At 36.3% G+C, this 21,038-nt stretch overlaps 1 protein-coding gene across 1 annotated transcript in view; it reads left to right on the top strand.

Moving 5' to 3' along the window:
* The first annotated feature begins 2,185 nt into the window (after positions 1-2,185).
* The window catches only part of Matr3 (matrin 3), a 29,130-nt gene continuing 10,277 nt past the window's right edge, over positions 2,186-21,038 (top strand). The window contains exons 1-8 of the mRNA XM_028762715.1: positions 2,186-2,251; positions 10,991-12,077; positions 16,807-16,868; positions 17,716-17,757; positions 18,064-18,176; positions 18,428-18,480; positions 20,391-20,516; positions 20,610-20,735. Coding sequence (XP_028618548.1) covers positions 11,166-12,077; positions 16,807-16,868; positions 17,716-17,757; positions 18,064-18,176; positions 18,428-18,480; positions 20,391-20,516; positions 20,610-20,735 — 1,434 coding nt within the window. The 5' untranslated portion in view covers positions 2,186-2,251; positions 10,991-11,165. The remainder of the gene's footprint in view (positions 2,252-10,990; positions 12,078-16,806; positions 16,869-17,715; positions 17,758-18,063; positions 18,177-18,427; positions 18,481-20,390; positions 20,517-20,609; positions 20,736-21,038) is intronic.

Below are 21,038 nucleotides of genomic sequence, written 5' to 3'. Positions count from 1 at the left end.
TATTTTTTTTTTAAAGCTTTGCATTGGGAAATCCCATCATATATCTGTACCAGGCTGGTCACCTAGACCTCAGAGTCTTAGCTTTTCCTGCTTGTGAGGGCTTCATTCTTAACCATCCCTGGTGGAAGCCACACTTCCCAACTTTGTATCCCCAAACTACTATAATGTACTTTATAAATACAATCTTTCAAATATTTGTCTTTGTTATAAGTCTCCTGTAATTTGTCTTCCACTTTACTGAAGATCTTCAATAAATAATTTAAAATATTTGACTTTAAAATCATGAGATGCCATTAGAGTTCTGCAGATGTTTGGTAAAGTGTATTGTGACTTGGAATTTGACAGCGAGATCTTGATATTTCAATGACCATTGAGTCTTTTTATTCCTTGAAACCCTGTGATCTTGGTTAAAGCTTTCTTTATTCCTGTCTTCCAACGCAGAATTCAACTCGCTCCATATATAGTTGTCAGAAAAACAAAAATCATTTGATTAACACTCTTGTCCTCCAATAAAACTTTAAATTTCAGCTCTATTATAATTTGTTCAGAGACATTTAAACTTCTATTGTGTTGTTTCCTTTTTCCAACCTCTCCTTATCTAAGATATTCTCCCTGCCAATTATATTTAGTCCCTATGGCTCATGTCATAGTAAAATAAGCTTACTTCAATTCTGTTTTCTGTTGCTACACATTCCTCATTGAATGTGCACTGTTTCCCTTCAAAATATTCAGAATCTATTATAATCAAGTTGCTAAATTTTTAGTCATGTTCTTACTAATCATTGTGATTTTCCAAGTATTCCTTCACTTTTGCTATTTTTTGAGGATACTATGATGTGTAGCAACAACTTGCTTCCTAGTTCCTTCAGTCTCCTGAGCAGAGATTTCAGGCATATGCCAGTTTCTTGTAATACTCCTTAACAACATTGTCCTGGAGTTCTCTTATAAAACTCTTTGCCTTTGCTCTATTCACAACGGAAGCAGAAATGTTTTTTTGAGGGTGTAAATATGGTTCTGCATGCTTTGTGTTTTCTGGATTTTTTTTTTTAATGTTCATCACTATCTAATTCATCTTGGGTGTTGCTTGTTTTACCTATCTTCATTGCACTTGCAACCTCAAGGAGAATGGCTCTTCAGTCTTGAATGAAATTTTTTTTTTTAAAGATTTATTTATTTTATTTATGAATAGTACACTGTAGCTGTCTTCAGACACACCAGAAGAGGTCATCCAATCTCATTACGGATGGTTTTGAGCCACCATGTGGTTGCTGGGATTTGAACTCAGGACCTCTGGAAGAACAGTCAGTGCTCTTAACCACTGAGCCATCTCTCCAGCCCGAATGAAATTTTTTGATGTCAACCTATACAACCACTAGTTTGACCCCCTGATCTTCCATTGCTTTTTCATTCTTAAGATTTCTCAGATGCTAAGTTTATGTACATTTTGTTTGTTACCTGCGTGTAGTGTAAGCTCCATGAGGACAGAAATCTGTAACAGTTGACTTTCTCTGAGGCACTGACGAAATCATAAATTGGGGTAAAGTGCTAATTGGGAGGCTGAGCCTTGCATCTTTTCACCTGTTAGAACGAACTGGTTATGTGTGTAAGTAGCCTTGACACCCCACAGAAAGCTGTCCATAATAATAGGAAGATTCTCTGCCTTCCAAATTCTAAGTTCTTGGAGGGTGTTTGCAGCCTGCTGGGCTCTATTTCATCTCAAAACGGAAGAATCGTGGACTTCATAAAATCTGGGACCAGCATCTCAGCTCCCAGACACAGTGACGAGCCCTTAGCAGTTAGGAGCGAAAACTCCACTTAAACAACTAAAACTTTAATGCCTTTTGGGCACGTGCCCTTATCCGATAAATCGGAGAGTATAGATTCCCGCCTAGCGCTGCTAACTCATAATTTGCAGCACTGTGTAGACGTTGAGATGTAAAGCATTTTTAGAGAGGTACTCAAACCTGAAGTCGAGCTGGTGCCGTCTTCCCGCCTTCGCGGGAAGTGGGATCCTAGGCCTCGGAGAACAACGCTAGCCGCGTGTGTCAGGTCCCCACCTCGCGCATGGGGAGGGGCTTAGCGCGTGCCGAACTAGAACTGGGGCGGGGGTGGGAACGGGCGCTCTCGCGAGATTAAGCTCTCGTTCTGTCGCCACCTCCTGCCAGCGCCGTTGCTGCGGGGGATTGTGGGAGCCTCCGCGTCCCGCTCGCAGAGAGAGGTATCTCTCCTTTTCCCTCTCCCTTCCCCTAAGGTAGGCGTGAAGAGGGTAAGAGTCCGGGCGGGTGGCTGGGGGTTCTCTGCATCTGTTCAGAGCGGGACGGCCGCCGTGGCTGAGGCTGTAGGGAGCTGGCACGCCGCTCCGGCTCGCCCGTTCTGCCTCCTCCGGCGCTGCGTATGTGAGTCGCCCGAGCGGCGGCCGCCATGTTAGGAGCGCAGTGGCGGCGCAGCCTGCCTCCTCGGGCGGAGGAGATGAGCGGTTGTGGTGGAAGGTACGCAGCCAGGCAGCGGCCCGGGATGCTGCGGGAGAGTCGGGGGTCCGGAGGTGTGCTTGTCTGCCGAGCGTCCTGCGCCCTAGACTCGCAGTGGGCGGGGGCGGGACGAGCCCGTTACACGCGGGCCGCGGCGCTGAGGAGGAGGGAGGAGCGTTCGACGCCTGAGGGACCGACGGAGCGTCCACTGGGGCCTGCCATTTGAGGAGGATAAAGCTAAGTAAAAGTCGGTGGGAGCGCAGGTCCCATATAGTGCGTTTGTCTTTTTTCCTCTGAAAACGCACCCAAAATGGAGGATTTCGTAGGATGTGAAAAGCTTGCGTGTTTTGACCAATGTTTCTTTCTCCGGCGTCAATAACCTCGCCATTCCTCACCCATCGCCTTGTATTGCCCCATTCTCAAGACTCCCGCGTCCCTCGCCCGCGCGCAATTTTAGCCAGACATTTGGAACAATTCCTCCCCACCCCCCATCCCCCGCAGTTGCGTAAAAATGGCCGAAAATGAAACGTTAACGCTTGGAATTTGAATTGCGTCTTTGGTGAAGCCTTTTCATGCTAGGATATTTGTTTGTTTAATCAGTTCCCACACATTTCATTTCTCTATCAAGATAGACCAGGTTCCTCTGGACAGGATCGTGTGTTGTGGGACCTTCCGGTTTTGAGACAAAGGGTTTGGAGGGCCGTGGTGTAGTCCTTCAATCTTTTCACTGCTAGTGCTATGCCATGCTTTTGTGTTTTTCTTTTACCGTAGGTGTTTGTCCCTTAGGCTCATTTCCTGTTCTATGATTCGGTCTTGTGGAATAACCCCCTTCTGTGGAATATTTCTATATTGGATACGTTACAATTATCCATCTAGACGTTTCTAGAACGTCTAGATGTGGTTCTGAAATTTCTAGTTTTTCTGGGGCTCTGAAATTTTTGTGTCGCTGATTTCATAGGCAGTGTTCTTGGGACTTTTGTATTGATTCTGCGTGCTGCATATTTAAATGGACTAACTTGTCAGTCGGTCCAACATGTTTCGCCCAGGTAAATTTAGACTTGACTGTGCGGGCAAAATTAATTATACCTCAGGCAGTTTTCCATAGGTGTTGAAAAGCTCCTTAAAACCTCTTAATTGTTGGGAGTCGTGACGCATACCTGTAATAGTGTCACTCAAGAGAACAAGGCAGGAGAATTGCTGTGACTTCGGGGCCAGTCTCGGTAACATCACGATTGTCTCAAAACACTGTACTAGCAGTTAAGTTACTCTATGCATTATGTAGATTTCTTTATGAGACAGCTGGAGGCTGTGCCTCCTGTCTCAACCTCCCTAGAGCTGAATACCTACAGGCTTGTGCCACCACGCCCAGCCCAGTTATCTTTATAACTTTTGAACATTAGTATTTTAGGAATCTAGAAGGGAGGAGAAAGTATTTTACTGCAAAAAACCCCAAGGTTGCTTCACTTAAATGTTTTTACAAACTCAATTGTCACCGAAGTACTACGAGAAGATTAATCTGGTTGATTATATAATCCTTTAAAAAGATAGCTTTTACCCAACAGGGTTGCATTGAGGTTATTTTAAGTTTACATTTCTAGGCACTTCACAAGTATTTAGTTCATACTTCTACCCATAGAGGTAGTTTTTCCTTATTCATCATTTATATACAGCTTTTATATAGCATTTTAAACATGAACTAATTTGAAACTATATTAACTTTTTACCTGATGCTTTTAAACGAAATAATAGTACAACAAGGCAATATGTGAAATTTAAAAAGCAGGAATGCAGTGATAAATGTATCTTACATAATTGTAGAAGTATGGATCACATACATGCTGTGGTAGAAGAGTTAAGTGGTTTTTGTTTGTTTGTTTTTATGCAGGTTTTCTCTAGAATTTGTTGTGAAGAGTAGGCTGGCTTTGAACTCACAAGAGTTCCACCTGCTGCTGCCTCCTGAGTTATATAGTGATAATGCTACCAGTATGGTCCTTAATAAGTGGTCCTAAAATGAAAAGGTTATACCTAAAGGAATTTATCCTAACAGTCAGGTTGTGTTTAGAAAACATTAATAATAGCAGTTTTTAAGCATATTTTAGTTGATGGAGTTGAGTGGTTTCAATCTTATTCAGTTATGAACAAAAGCAGGGTTTGTTGGTAGGCACATAAAATTTGACTCTGAAAACTTCAGTTTTTTCGGGGGAGGGAATGTGTCTTATTTGGAAATGGAAATCTGTACAGCTACTTTTAAATAACATTTTAAGGGTAGGGTAATAATGGGAAATGCTTACATCATTACATGGGAAGGAAAGTGAGTATTACTGATGTTGGCTTTGATTTATTAAAGAAATGTGTAAAAACAAAAATGCACCCAAAAATCTTGTCTCTGATGGTTGATACACTTGGGTTGATATCTTGCCTGGTAGGTTTTTGAAATTTAAAAGTTATATTTACTATTTGTTTGGTTTTGGTTTTTTGTTTTTTGTTTTGTTTTGGTTTTGGTTTTTTTGTGCATTGGATCATGGTCTTGGCACTATAACCCAGGCTGGCCTCCAGCTTTTCCTGCTTCTGTCTCCGAGTGCTAAGACAGCAGGTATGTGCCACTAAACAAGCCTACATTTGCTTTTGTAATGTGGAAAAATGAGTATGTAGGTATACATGATAGAACCCCTTATCAGATCAGACTCATGGTTTTTAGTATCATACATTTTTAAGAATTAAGAGAAGTAGACTAGCTTCTAACAAACTCTGGAAAGTAGGATATTCAGAAATGACAAAAATCTAGTACTTGTCTTAATATCAGATAATGGTTTGCTAAGTGTCCTTAGTATATCTGAACAGAATATGTTCTCTTTGTTCTAAAATTCCTTTTTTGTTTTTATTTTTAAAACCAGGTCTCATTGTGTAGATCAGGCTGGCCTCAGTCTTAGAGACTGACTGCTGCTGCCTCCCCAACAGTGGGATTCAAGGCATACAACACCACACCCAGCTGGTCTGAAATAATAAAAAACTTTGTGTGGAAAACTAAATAACTAAAAGTAGAGCAGAAAGAAAAAGTATTTAAGATTATTTGTAGTGAAATGGATAGGATGGCCTCCCTCTGCCCCTCAAATCCAGTTAAGGTATTCCGGTTATTATGTCACTCAGGAGCACATATTAGAAAGTAAAATGTTTCTGTTTTTGTTGTTGTTTGTTTTTTTAAACAAGGTCTTGCTATTTGACTTCTTGTGTTTGTGCAGGAACAAATGCAGGCTCACATGTATGGACTAGAATCATACTCCATGATTCTTAAGGATTGATCCTAGGACTTTACACATTAAGTGTTCCACCAGTGAACTCTATATCCCAGCCTCCAAATGAAATTTTTTTTTTAAATTTGTGTGTAAATGTGCACCACATATGTTCCTGATATCCACGGAGGGCAGGCATTCCTTGAAACTGAAGTCACTGATGATTGTGAGCCACCATGTGAGTGCTGGGAATTGATCCCTCTGAAAGAGTAACCTGTGCTCTTTCATAGCTAAGCAGTATCTCCAGCCCTACCAAATGAAACTTTTAAAGAATATTTGACAGTTCTGTCCTTGAACATGAATTTTACACTGGTCTAAAAATCTTCCACTTGGGCTTGGAGTGTATAGGTCTGTAGTAGAGTGTCTGCTTATCATGTATGAGACTCTGGGTTTGAAACTCAGGAGCCTAGTGAAAAAAATTCAAAAGTTCTAGCCTTATAAATAAACACAGTGGCTCATACCTGTAATCTAAAGCTTCTGCAGCCTTTATAAATGATAATGACTTGAGATTGATAACAAACTATCCATGCCATCTGCCAATAATGACATATTTGTTGTTACTTAAACATGTTTAATGTTTTTGACTTTGATAAAACATTTAGGTGTCAATGAGATGGCACAATGGGTAGAGGTACTCCACTCTTCTAATTTTATGTGTATGAGTGTTTTGCCCCCATGTATACAGGTACACTGCATTCATGCATAGAGATACAGATAGTTTATAAGCTGCTGTGTGGGTGCTGGGAGCCCAATTCAGGTCTCCTGCTAAGCTGTCTCTCCACCTCCTAGAATTGATTTTTGAATTATGGCATAGGCATGCCTGCCCTCACAGAACATACCCAAAAGCAGAAAAATCTAAGTTCTTGCCTTTGCCATCCTTTTGTATGGCTCAGAAGGAGAAAATAATAAAAGAATTGAGATTTTGTAGCTTTTTCTTTTTTTCTTCTTTCTTTCTTTCTTTCTTTCTTTTCTTTCTTTCTTTCTTTCTGAGCATAGGATTAAAAAGTTTAATGTATAATGAATGATATTATTACCTGCATGTTTCTTCTTTTTGGTTATGTCTTAAACTACCACTTATGGTTAAATCACCATCAAATTAGTTGACTTCTCTAGTCGTTTAGAGACTGTCCTGCTATGTCACCATGACTGGTTTGGTACCCACTCTGTAGCTCAAGTTGATCTAGAAATTTCCTTTTCTCAGCCCGACAAATACTGGTATCACAATATGAACACCACATGCAGACTTAAATGTGTTCTTAAGAAGTGATTGTTTTATATAATTGAGAATGTACCTCAAGATGTGACAATAATAGATACCCTTTTAACAGTTTGTGGTTTTTTTTGTTTTTTGGTTTTTTTTGGTTTTTGTTTTTTTTTGGTTTTTCGAGACAGAGTTTCTCTGTGTAGCCCTGGCTGTCCTGGAACTCACTCTGTAGACCAGGCTGGCCTCAAACTCAGAAATCCGCCTGCCTCTGCCTCCCAAGTGCTGGGATTAAAGGCGTGCGCCACCACTGTCCAGCCAGGTTTTTTTTCTTTTTTTTTTTTTTTTTTTTTCTGGCATAAACTTTACTTCCGGGGATTAAACTCAGGTTGTTGTGTTTGCAGGGCAAGCACTTTACTGTCTGAACAGTCAACCTAGACCTAATATTGTTTTTAATTTAAAAAAAAAATCCAATAAAGAGTACTTAATACTCAGGGAAGGGAGTTGTATTGTTACATGCAATAAATCAGAGGTTGTTCTATATGTAAATGTGTATTTTAATAAATTGGTTAGTTTTGATTATTGGGCTAAGTTCCTTTTAGCCAAGCCTGACATCCTGAGTTTATTTAATCCCCAGGACCCACATAGTAGAAGGAGAATACTAATTCTTGCAAGCTATCCTATAACCACACTCATATTCACTGCACATAAAATAAAAATATTTTTGTTGTTTCATTTTGAGACAGGTCTTACTATGTAGCTCTAAACTTACTATGTAGACTAAGATCCTCCTGCCTTTGTATATCAAGTATAAAGTAAACTGATTTTCATATTGTAGTAAATTGCATCTATTCATGTATTTTTGTGTGTGTGGTACTGGCAGTTGAACTCCAGACTTCTCAAATATGCTAGGCAAGCAAGTAGTCCACTGAACTATTCCCCTCCCATCCTACCTAAAGTGAAATTATAGGTCATTTTGGTAAGTTTTGTTTGTTTGTTTTCCTGATTTTAGAGGGTGGGGATGCTTTGTGTTTGGAGCGGGGAAGATTGTGCACTCATGGATGGACATTTAGAATTTATAGGTAAATTGTATTTTGACATTACATTTGTAGGTTAGTTCTCAGAGAATCCAGTCAGCCTCAGAACTCTTTTTGTAGGTGAAAATGACCTTTGCTCATGATCTTCCTGCCTCTACTCTGTCAGTGCTCTGGAAGTAGAAGCAAGAGCATCTTAGAGTTCGGAGCCTAGCTTCAAATGTGGACATTATGCTAGGATCACAATTGAGTGACATCATATCTGTGCTGGAGGTTAAGCCCAAGGTTTTAAAAGCACTCTACTCACTGGGTAACATCGCAAGCTTAAATTTTGTTTAGTTATAATTGGGGATAAGAACATGCCGAAATGAGGATGTAGAACAGCACGTGCCACAAGAAGACAATTCTGTGGGGTCGATCCCAAACATTTCTATCTGCTCCAGAGATCAAACTTGTATAACTGGTCTTTACCCACTGAGCTATCTAAATGATTCCCAGCCCTTGAACTTTTAATAAGTATTTCAGTATTATGCTAACTTTACTAATGAGTCAGGACCTATGGAAATGAGCCCTTTAAAATGACTTGTAGGTTCACTGACTAAAAATACTAGTGGCACCATTTTCATTTTTTCTCAGCAGTGCTTTTCATGCCTGATTTCTCTTCCTTTGTTCTATAACACACTTCTAAGTTTTCCTGAAGCCAGGTTCCAAGATGTCTTAGAATGTGTGTGTGAAACTGTGTAGCCTCAAAGTCACAGTACTCCTACTGCTTCAGTTTAAGTGCTGAGTTTATATTTGAGCTCTACTGCTGGCCCAGGGTGGGAGTATGGGGGTGTGACAATTTATTTGGCTTGTATTAGTTAAAAATCCAACTTAAGTTCTTTTCTGAGTAATACTACTTCAGTGTTGTTCTTAGCTGCATTTTGAAATTAAGTATGTTAAAAGTAATAAAGAAGTGGTTCTTGTGGAATTGCACTTGTCATAGGACTTACATTGTTTGTCCTTTTCTGAGTTTTTCTAACATCCATTTTCTGTTTTGTCTTTTACCTTAACTTGGTTTTCTAGATCCACTGTTTTCATATAAAGTACAAGAATGTAGTTGATGTCTCTGTGACTTCATGATTGTTTCCTTAAAATATGGTCTTTTTTTGTGCACAACAAAATACTATTATAGCAGTTTTTTCAAAAGACAGGCTTTTGATCAATAAAAAGCTTTGACTGTAACATGAAAGTCAAAGCTGTGATAAATATTATTAACCCTAATGTTTTAAAACTTTTATCTTGAAAGTGGCTTTTTAAAAAATGTATATAAAAATCTAGACATTAATACTAATATATATAGTATTTCAGCCTGCTATCCTGTGTTGGAGTTTTAAAGATACTATTAAAAAAACTTTCATCCACTGTTCACTAACTCTTCTCTTCATTAATCTTAACTCAAAGCTTAAGTAGATTACATATGTGGATCTTGTTTAGAACAAGTTTCTTTGGTGTCTTTCTCAAATTCATCTTTCTTGGTGTACAAAAACATCTGTAATTCCAGCTACCACTGATAGCATTTGTGTCTTACTTTATTACATCTTTTTTTTTTTAATCTAGTCCAAATCTTTCTTGCCTGTAACTTTTTTTTTTAAGTCTTCCTCTGCCTCTGTGTTCGTTCAGTATATCCTTCCTTTAATCTATCATTGATGGAATTGATCCTATAGTTGACTTTTAATTATTGGGTATTTTCTGGATTTTAGTATAATAAATTTTACTAAATTACCAATGCTTAGGCATATGACTAATCAAACAAAACTGAAAAGGCAATGCATCATAGAAGTCTGTGGCAAATTGATCAGAATTATCTTGTATGTGATTGTGATTATAAAATTGTCCTACAGAAAACATTGGTTGTGTTGTATCTTTTAACTAATGCTTTATGGGAATCACATGTTAATCCTTTGCATATTCTTTTAACAGTTTTGAGATACAGTGCAGCAGATTTAATAAGATAAGTTTCATCCAGAAACACATCTTGAAGGATCATAATCAGTTAAAAGGTTTCAAGCTACTGGGCTATTCTTGTGAAGAGTTTGTAGAAATCTGTTAACAAGATCTTAGATTTCATTTATAAACTTTGAATTGTAGAGGTGTTATAGCCTTGAACATTAAATGAACAATAATAGGTGCTAACTTGATGTTTCCCTTCTTTAAATCCACCTATATTTCCTATATCTGGGTTTTTTTCTTGTTAGGTCTGTTTCTATACTGACCGAAATTGCTCTCCTTACGTTACAAGAGTAGCTATCAAATAAGCACTGCCTGGTATGGGATGGTCAGTAAGAAGGCAAGTTAGTTGTGTGGCTTAAATTTGGGCAGAAATCCTTAAATTTGTAGGAAATTACTTATTTTTCTTATTCACATCTGTCTTCACCTCAAGTTATTTTTACTGCATGAAGGTCTCAACTGTTACTTGATCTTAGATCTTACATCAGATGCTTGACCCCCTAAGCTTCATTTACTTGTGATTTTACTTGGTTCTTTCTGAGAGTGATAATAGGTCTCATTTTCTATAGCAGAATATGACTGGTTCATCTTTGACTTGCTGACCTTGAAATTTTTTTTAATTTTGATTTTTTTTTTTAGTCTTCTAGAACTTCAGCATCGTACAATAGATAGAGTATATTTTTATTCTTCTAAAAGAAGAAGCCCATCAATGTTTTCACTGCAATTTTGATGCACCCAAACATCTTGCCCTTGGATTTAAATGTTTTTAAGCCAAATTTGAAATTCCCTTTGTTAAATTTCAGCATGAAAAGCTACTTTTTAAATATCTATATGCAGGCTCTGCATATATCCAGAATTTGTTAAAGATATGTAATGAATTCCTTGTAAGTTTGAGATCTTAAGTGGTTTTTTTTTAAATCAACATGATGCGTAAATTTTTTTTTCTTTAAAAAAAAAACGGCATCTACTTAAAGGGATTTATGACTAAAACTGCTTATTTTTCTACAGAGTTGTCTGCTGGTTCTCAGCTTGAAGAAGATTCTACAGTCCTTATTGATCCTTTTTCTTGGCGTTACCATTTTTGAAGCAAAGTTAACCTAGCTTTCTAGTCTGAGCTTTCTTTTTGGCCATCTTTTAAAACTTTTTTTTTTGATCTATAAAATAGACAAGAGATAGTTCTACAATGTCCAAGTCATTCCAGCAGTCATCTCTCGGTAGGGATTCACAGGGTCATGGGCGTGACCTGTCTGCAGCAGGAATAGGCCTTCTTGCTGCTGCTACCCAGTCTTTAAGTATGCCAGCATCTCTTGGAAGGATGAACCAGGGTACTGCACGCCTTGCTAGTTTAATGAATCTTGGAATGAGTTCTTCATTGAATCAACAAGGAGCTCATAGTGCACTGTCTTCTGCTAGTACTTCTTCCCATAATTTGCAGTCTATATTTAACATTGGAAGTAGAGGTCCACTCCCTTTGTCTTCTCAACACCGTGGAGATACAGACCAGGCCAGTAATATTTTGGCCAGCTTTGGTCTGTCTGCTAGAGACTTAGATGAACTGAGTCGGTATCCAGAGGACAAGATTACTCCTGAGAACTTGCCCCAAATTCTTCTACAGCTTAAAAGGAGGAGAACTGAAGAAGGCCCTACATTGAGTTATGGTAGAGATGGCAGATCTGCTACACGGGAGCCACCATACAGAGTACCTAGGGATGATTGGGAAGAAAAAAGGCACTTTAGAAGAGATAGTTTTGATGATCGTGGTCCTAGTCTCAACCCAGTGCTTGATTATGACCATGGAAGTCGTTCTCAAGAATCTGGTTATTATGACAGAATGGATTATGAAGATGACAGATTAAGAGATGGAGAAAGGTGTAGGGATGATTCTTTTTTTGGTGAGACCTCGCATAACTATCATAAATTTGACAGTGAGTATGAGAGAATGGGACGTGGTCCTGGCCCCTTACAAGAGAGATCTCTCTTTGAGAAAAAGAGGGGCGCTCCTCCAAGTAGCAATATTGAAGACTTCCATGGACTCTTACCGAAGGGTTATCCCCATCTGTGCTCTATATGTGATTTGCCAGTTCATTCTAATAAGGTGAGTTAAAGCAACAGATGCTTCTAATTTCTTTTACATTGTAGTGCCTATTCTGTATTTATCTATATCTTTTACTCTAATTCTGTAGCCTGATGACATTGAGTTGATCAAGAATTGTTATACTTTTGAGAACACTTTATTTGGAAGGTAATTGTTTTTGAGCAATATAAACCAGGGCTTTACATTAATAATACAATCTACCTAGAATGCTTCTTGCCACAAAACTGTCATCCACTGGAATTATCTTGGTGTTTTTTTGTTGTTGTTGTTTTGTTTTGTTTTTTTTGTTTTGTTTTTGTTTTTGGGTTTTTATTTTATTTTTGGCATCAGTATGTTCTTCTTAATCATATTTAAGCAGGCTTTTTTTCTCCCCAGTCTGCTTTGTTGAATTGTTTTAAGCATTTTTTATCCCCCTGAAGTCAATGTGCTTTCCATTTAGGATGCTAGATTTCAGCTTTCCATCTGTCTTGATTGCTGATTTATATGTAGTCAAATATATATTCTTATACAATTCTCTTTTTTCCTTATCTGTGGCTACAGGGAAAGAGTTAATGTAGAGCCCTGGTGTGTATGTTTCATATTTTAGATTAGTTCATTCTTCCGTTTTTAATTTCCCTTTAACACAAACTCTCATACTATGACTGAAAATTTTCATCATTTTTTTTCTCCGTTTCCACAACTTCTTAAACATACTTCAAAGCTCACTTTTTATTATCCCATATTTATTGCATCTGTCCCTTTTAGAGATTCTGATAAATCATTGATTACATTATTCTGCTCTGTGTTCCTTGTTTAAAAAAATTCTTTTTCTGATTTAGGCTTATTGTACTTCTGGTATAGTCATTTGTGGGGGGAAAAAGGAAACCTAATTCTCCTTTGATTATCACATCTGGCAAAATGGAAACCATTTCAAAATGCCCTTTTAAATATGTTGTCCTTCTCTTTCAACTTTTTTAGTGTTACTCATTTTCATGGGGTTTTAAAATCTATTTTTCAGTATATATTGCAGTTGACTTAAAGTCAATGGTGCTGCAGCACCCCACTAGCTTGTTCTGTAATCTATGACCATCCATTTTTTCCCCGATGTGCTTTGTAGTAACCTACCTAACTGGAATAAGTGCTACCATGAGATTGATTTTATGGTTACTGTTACAGGGTTTTTCTTTACTGCAACATCTGGGACATTTTCTTTTCATATCACTTTCTTTTAACTTCATTTTTTAGTGTTTGACTTTTTTTTTAATCCACCTGTTAACTTTTTTGTTTTGTTCTCTTTTCTGTGATTAGAGCTCAGCATTTTTTTCTTTTAATCTTTTATCCTATGTGGAATAAGTTACCATAAATGCCAAATTTAGATTTGTAGATTTTTTTTTTTTTTTTAAAGAACAGCCTCTGGGTATGGTGGCTTATGCCTGTAATCCCAGCATTGGGGAAGCAGAGACAGGTGGATCTCCAGGCCAGCCTGATCTCCAGGCCAGCCAGGGTTATATAATGAGACCCTATCTCAACAAAGAAATAGAACCTGGAGCTCTAAGAGTCAGCAAATCTTATTTGTTAGACATTTTTATTTTTCCCAATTTTTTTAGATATGCTAAATATGCCATGGTTTTACTCTGTACTAACTAAACTTTAAGATTTATTCTATTGTAAATTAAAACAATGAAAAGAGTCAGTTAAATTTGATTGACTTCTATTATCTCTTAACCTCTTTAACAAGCAGAAATTACTTGATTGGTGTTCTCAGAGAAAATCTCTAAATTTTAAGGGAAATAGTTACAGTGATCAAATGAAAGTGATCTTAAAGAACTGTGACTCTTTGCTATTGGAAGAAAGGAACATAAGAGGATTTGTCAGATAAAAGTTTCTGTTTTGTGTAAGGCTTTTTTTCCCTCCAAATTTTACTACTTCCTAGTTCCTAAAGAAGACTAGCAATTTAAATGAATCTAAATTAACAAAAGAGCAGTTTGAAATTTTTGCTGTCACTTTGAATTGAGGAGTTTTTTTTTTTTTAGCCTATAAAAATGCTTGGTTTCTAGTTAGTTTGCATACTCTTAAATATTAGATATATTCAACAATTATTCACGAAGACTTTTGCTTAACCATTGGATTTACAAAATTGGTGTTTGTAGGTTAGACCAGTTGGAACAAGTTTTAAGTACGTGGATTTTCTAAGTACTTTATAGTTTTACAGTTTTACAGATTCAATTTAGCTGATGATTTCTATGTATCTACTTCATTGAAAAGGCAGTTATTTACTTCAGCAATAAACTGAACAGATACAGACATAAAAACTTTTTTTTAAAAAAATCTTGTGATGGACATAGACAATGAAAAAAAATTAAGTATCCTGCTCTCTGGTATCACTGCATAACTTGGAAAATCTGTTGTTTTCACTTAAGGGTAATGTTAAATAGCCTACATTATACAAAGTTCACATGAAAAGCATGATGTAACTTGCCATTACAAAGTGTCTTTATATTTTTAGGTGATTTTTAAGTAGTGGTCTTCCTTTGAGTTCTTTTCAAGGTCATTTTAGAACATCAACTAGCATACAATCTCAAACTTCTTTCACCTTAGAGAAAATGCCCACTGTAGCATTTTTTGTCTTAGGACTTGAGTTTTTTTTGTTTGCTTGTTTGTTTGTTTTGTTTGTTTTTTTTTCTTTTAGTATTAGTTAGGTCTTTAAATTACATCCTATTCTGCCACTTTGGAAATGCTTCTAGAATGATTATTTTAAAACTAACATAATCAAGAAGGTTTTTGGGCTTTTTGTTTGGTTATGTTTTTTGTTTCTTTGTTTTTTTTAACTGCTGGATTCTTAGTTCTCATTTTAAACTAGACAATAAGAGATTAGGTACAGTGGAGATGATTAATGATGGATGGGTGGGAGGTGTGTAACTAAATTTCTGATCTTGGCCTTCTTTCTAGTACTTGAAAGACTAGCCACATTTTTTATCATAAACTTTGAAACTTAAAGGACATGGGGGATTGGATATAATTTCTTTTCAGCTCTGTGTCCTTTCGATTTCTTATAAATTCAGAAGCATGCTTAATATGATAACATGTATTCTTTTCCTAAAACACTGTTTCTTAAGGATCAATACTTGTATCTGAAATTGTTCTGAAATTCTTTAGGTTGATGGATTTGTTTAGTCACTTTCCTGAATTTTGTGAATTTACCTATGGCGCCTCTTATAGCCGTTTTTAAAATGGCTTCCAGTAATGGTCTGTTGTGTTGCAAGTAGAAACTATTATATAACATCAATAGAAATCTCTCAAGTTCCTATTAGTTTTAACTTTAGAAAGAATATAGTTTACAGAGTTACTAAGAATAGTAGTTGATAGCACCTCAGATTCTAAGCATTATTTTATTTGGCCGTGTTCCATTTCAGTTCTTTCACAGGGTTTTAGTTCACTTTCTTAGAGCATAAATTATATGAAGACTGTAATAAATCAAACTTTAGAAATTAGCATCCAATTTATAAAACTTCATTTTGAGCCTTCATAAAAGGCAAACTGTATGAATTGGTGCTATATTTTCCTTTAGCTGGAGCTCGCTAATCCCCATTTGAGAAAATTACATTGCCTGCCCATGTTTATATTCCATTTAGAACTTTCAAGAACAGTGCATATTTTAGTAATTGATTTGCAGGAATTTGAAAAATCAAAACTACTTATAAGACAGTAGATTTTTAAAACAGCTCAGTATAGATAACTTCATATATTTGGGAGAGTTCTGATGGTTTGTTTACCTTTTTATTCATTCATTTTTTTCACTACCGTAGAAGACTTCTATTGTAGTGAATTTAAATAATTTAACTTAGGAGACATAGCTAGGAAATAATTTAGGAAATAAGCCAAGGCATTTTGGTGGCAAAGCCTACCTTAACTGTTAATACTGAATAAAAAGTTAAACTGGATTTCTTTTTCCCTATAGAGATAGGGTAATTAATTTGGATTGAATGTAGTTAATGCCTTATATTTTAAAATAAATCTCAAAAAAAATATTGGTGGAATATATTGTTTCCCTCAAATTTTGGGGAAAGATGCACCTTAAAGATTATATTTTAGGGAAATATGGAAACTTAAAAACAATAACTTCATTTTTGATAAATGAAGAACATTTCTTAGATAAGCCATTTACATTAAATCATGTTGGCCTTTTTGACAGTGCTTTTGTTGTTGCTGTTGTTGTTGAGGTTTTTTGTTGTTAATTTTTGGTTTTGGGGGGGTTTGTTTTTGGCATAGTAGAAAGTATAGTATACTTGTAATTTGTCTAAAAGGCTAGATGAAATTAAAGATTTCACTTTAAGCTAATTATTCACACACATTTTCTGGAAATCTAGATATGTGGCTATTTGAACATACAGAATTTTATTAAATATCAATTCCAGTAGCAGTGGATACTTGAGCTTGGTCCACAGCAGTTCCTGTGTGCTCAGCTGACCTCAAGGTCCATTATTCTTCTTGATCTTTCCTATCTACATCTTTCTATTATCAGGTCTCAATTATGTTGACCAAGTTAATCCAGTTTTTCCAAGACTGTGCATAGAGTATTTGAGGGCAGGATCAAGCTTTAAGGGTTCAAGAATTGTTTTAACATAAACCAATGTGATTTAATACATCAGGAAATGTTTATACAACCTGATACTGCATAAACATTAATAGTTCATATAAAGATATTTTAGCTATTAATTTTTGTTAATTCTACTAATTTACTTTGCTGCAGGAGTGGAGTCAACATATCAATGGAGCAAGTCACAGTCGTCGATGCCAGCTTCTTCTTGAAATGTAGGAACTTGAAATACATATAAAGCATCCCTATCATGAATCAGAAACAGCCATTGTTGGTTTGGGGATTTCATCATTTACTTATACATATGATGTTACTGTCATAATTGATGTCTGGTTAATATTTAATTACAGATATATAAGTATATCTCTTAATGAATAATAGATGTAGTAATGCTTTGTTACTTGCTTTTTTATTTCTAGGATAAATATACATTTGCCTGTTAAGAATTTCACTAGAATTAATGAAAAGATAGCACTTTAATAATAGTTAATACATGCTATAGAACAAAAGAAATATGGGAGAATAATTTAAAATTACTAGAAAGCAAGTGAAAATTCCGCATGGAAAGCTTTTGACATACATGGCTTTAGTTCTGAATTTTGACTGCTACATTGAAATGGAATTCAAAGAAACAGCATACTATAGCACATATTATCCATTCATACATAATTCCTTTGGGGCTGTCCTTTCTTTCTGCTGCCATACTTTAACTCTGCTATGATTCCTAATATTGGGGAAGGAAACTGGTTGTTTTTTTGTTTTGTTTTGTTTTGTTTTTCTTCTTTATATAACCTTTCTAATTCCTTGTGCAGCATTTTCTCTGCTTACAAGTTAACAAAATAAAGGAACATTTCACCATGTATCACTTACATTTACAACTCCAGATTTATTCCAAATAATATGGTGTCTGAAGGTCTTTTTGAAATATCTATTAAATGCTTTTGACAATGTAGATTCTCAGATAACTTTACTAATAAATCATCTCTGTTTTAGAGGCTTAACAAAATTACTTTGTGAGAAGAACCATTTTATTTTAAAATTAATTTTCTGATCTTTTTAAAGCTACCCAGAATGGAATCCTGACAATGATACTGGACACACAATGTAAGTTAAAATTTTTTAGGCTATTTATTGTTTATAAAGGAAATCAGTGTAAGGAATCCAAGTTTAACTTTCTTGTTTTATAAAAAAAAATTATTTCTTCACTGAATAAGAACTAATATTTTTTTAAAGTACCAATGTAAGGAATTTTCAGAAAATAATGTAGTGATTTTTCGTCTTTCACTGCTACACATTTTCTACTACTTTATACAAATATTTCTAAAGCTTAACATACACAGTTATTTAAGAGGTACTTTATATCTGATGAATCTTTATATTGTACTTTACTTATTTTGTTCTTATTACTAGGGGTGATCCATTCATGCTGCAGCAGTCTACCAACCCAGCACCAGGGATTCTGGGACCGCCACCTCCTTCATTTCATCTTGGAGGACCAGCAGTTGGACCAAGAGGAAATCTGGGTGATTATATGAAATTCTTAGTGCCTTTAATAGCAACTTCTACTCTAACTGCCTTTACTGTAAATGGTGATATAAGAATGTTCAATGAAAAGTTCTTTCAAAGTAACATAACATGAAAAGACAGTCATTTTTAAATGTCTTTCCATTTGTATTTGAAAGATGTCCATTTTAAAAACAAAACTATCTAGCTTTATAAAGGAAATGTATTTATTATGAATCATTTAAAAAATTTTTTTATTTCCTCTACACAGGTGCTGGTAATGGGAACCTACAGGGACCAAGACACATGCAAAAAGGCAGAGTGGTCCGTGATATAGCTATTGCTTCTATCCATAGTTGCTGTTGGGAATGTGATTCCATTTAAATGCTTATTAATTGAATCAGTTTGGGGGGTGGGTGAGGAAATTTCAAGACAATGTTTCTTTATGTAGGCTGTTGTAGACTAGGGCTGGCCTCAAATTCAGAGATCCAGCTGCTTTTGCCTCAGAATGCTGGGATTAAAGGCATGTACCACCAATGCGTAACTGTTCGTTAATTCAATTTGAACCACAGTACTTATAACAGGATTATAATTTTAATTTGAAAACTGTTAGGTTTGCTGGGTGTGAGGGCATGTACTTAATCCCAGCATTCAGGAGACAAAGTCAGGCAGATCTCTGAGTTTGAGGCCAGCCAGGGGCTATATAATGTGACTTTATTTAAAAAAAAAAAAAAGATAAATGAAATATTTTTAAGCTGTTAGACTTAAAGTAGTAAAATACCTTTTGTAAACAGAATTAGCTTGGAAAGATGACTCAGCAGCAACAACTGAGTTTGATTTCCAGACCAATATGGTAGAAGGAAAGAACCAGTTCCCACAAGTTGTTCTCTGACCTCCTCACTAATGAATTCCAGGACATATAATTTTAAGAATATAGTAAGGGCCAGGTGGCAGATCTCCGTTGGTGACAGGGTTATATAGACAAACCCTGTCTTGAAAAACCAAAGAGGAGAAATGATGTAATAAGCATGAGAAGAGAGACTGTTTTTGAAACTTGACAATAACCACCATTGAGTTTTTGTTTTGTTCTGTTCTGGGGTTTAGTTTTTTGTTTTGTTTTGTTTTTTGTTTTGTTTTGTTTCTTTGTTTTTTTTAGAAGAATTTATTCCAATTCAGGAATGGTGGTACATAGCACTCAGGAAGCAGAGGCAGGCTGGTCTGCATAGTTAGGTTTAGGACAGCCAAGGATATGTGTGAGATCCTGTCTCAAAAAACAGAAAATACGTGAATTTATTCCCATAACATTTAATATGCTCTGTACTTTAAATTCTCTATAGTGCTAAAAGCTAAGTAATAGTGTTTTCAGGTTGATTATAGAGTAAAAAAGTTTAATGTATAAGGTGTTTTTTGCCAGCCTTTTATTGTGAATCAAATCTAGGGTTTTGGTTATGTTAGACCAAGTATTTAACCACTAAGGTACACCCTCTCCTCCCTCCCCCTTTTCTTTGTTTTGAGAGTTGATCAGGCTGGCCTTAAACCTTGTTGTGAGGGGATTGTCTCTGCCTCCCAAGTAGCTATATTACCAGATCCAGCTTTTCTTTTCAATACAATATATATTAATTGTATCCAGGTGTGATTGTATATGCCTTTAATCCCGGTATTGGAAGCAGAGGCTCAAGTGAGTTCGAGGTCAGCCTAGTCTACAAAATGATTTTGAAGACAGCCATGGCTGTTACATAGAGAGGCCCTGTCTCAAAAACAGACCAATATGTTTTAATTGTATTTTCTCCCTAACCACCCAAAACAAGAAATACGCCACCCCTCACAAGCCCATCTTCCCTCCCCCCCAATATTAAGTTGATGGGGAGGGGTTAGTCTTTAAAAATATGTTAGTATGGGACTCAGCAGTTTGTAGTAACACATACGGCTGTTGGAGTTTGTTGAGTAGCTCACAATGTTTTATGATTCTAACTCTAGGGAATCTAACCCTCTTCTGGTCTCTACAGGCACTAGTGGGAATACCCACACACATAAAAAAGTATGTGAAAGTTTTGTGGGGGGGGGGGAGAATGAGAGAGAGAGAATGAATTAGTGCTAGGTATTTAACCTGAGGCTTTGTGCTTACTACATGCTAAGTATTATATACGACTGTCTGGGAAATACATACTTTAGTTTCTCAAAATGCTTTTAAAAGGACTTTTTTTTTTGTTTTTGTGTGTTCCTCTAATGTGTAGGAAACCAGCCGAGTTGTTCACATTATGGATTTTCAGCGAGGAAAAAACTTGAGATATCAGCTATTACAACTGGTAGAACCATTTGGAGTCATTTCAAACCATCTGATTCTAAATAAAATTAATGAGGTATGAGACATTTAAATGATTAAATACAATAATGTAAAAATCTGTAAATTTTGTGGTTAACATTTTTAGAAATTTCTTCTTTTGTAATTTTAGGCATTTATTGAAATGGCTACCACAGAAGATGCTCAGGCTGCTGTGGATTATTATACAACTACACCAGCATTAGTGTTTGGCAAGCCAGTGAGAGTTCATTTATCCCAGAAGTATAAGAGAATAAAGGTAGTAGCCTTTCATTTGTCTTTGCATGTGGGTTTTGGGGTTTTTGTTTTGCTTTGCTTTGGTTTTGTTTTTTTTGTTTTTTTGTTTTTTGAGACAGGGTTTCTCTGTGTAGCCCTTGGCTGTTCTGGAACTCACTCTGTAGATCATGCTGGCCTCGAACTCAGAAATCCGCCTGCCTCTGCCTCCCAAGTGCTGGGATTAAAGGCGTGCACCTCCACTGCCCGGCCGCATCTGGGTTTTATATATCTATCTAGTCAGCTTAATTTACCATTTCTCTCTTTGTTAGCTTGGTTGATTAAAAGT

This window comes from Grammomys surdaster, unplaced genomic scaffold (genome assembly GCF_004785775.1).
Source record: "Grammomys surdaster isolate TR1022 unplaced genomic scaffold, NIH_TR_1.0 135, whole genome shotgun sequence".
Taxonomy (NCBI): Eukaryota; Metazoa; Chordata; class Mammalia; order Rodentia; family Muridae; genus Grammomys; species Grammomys surdaster.
This window is presented reverse-complemented; position numbering and strand designations above follow the sequence as displayed.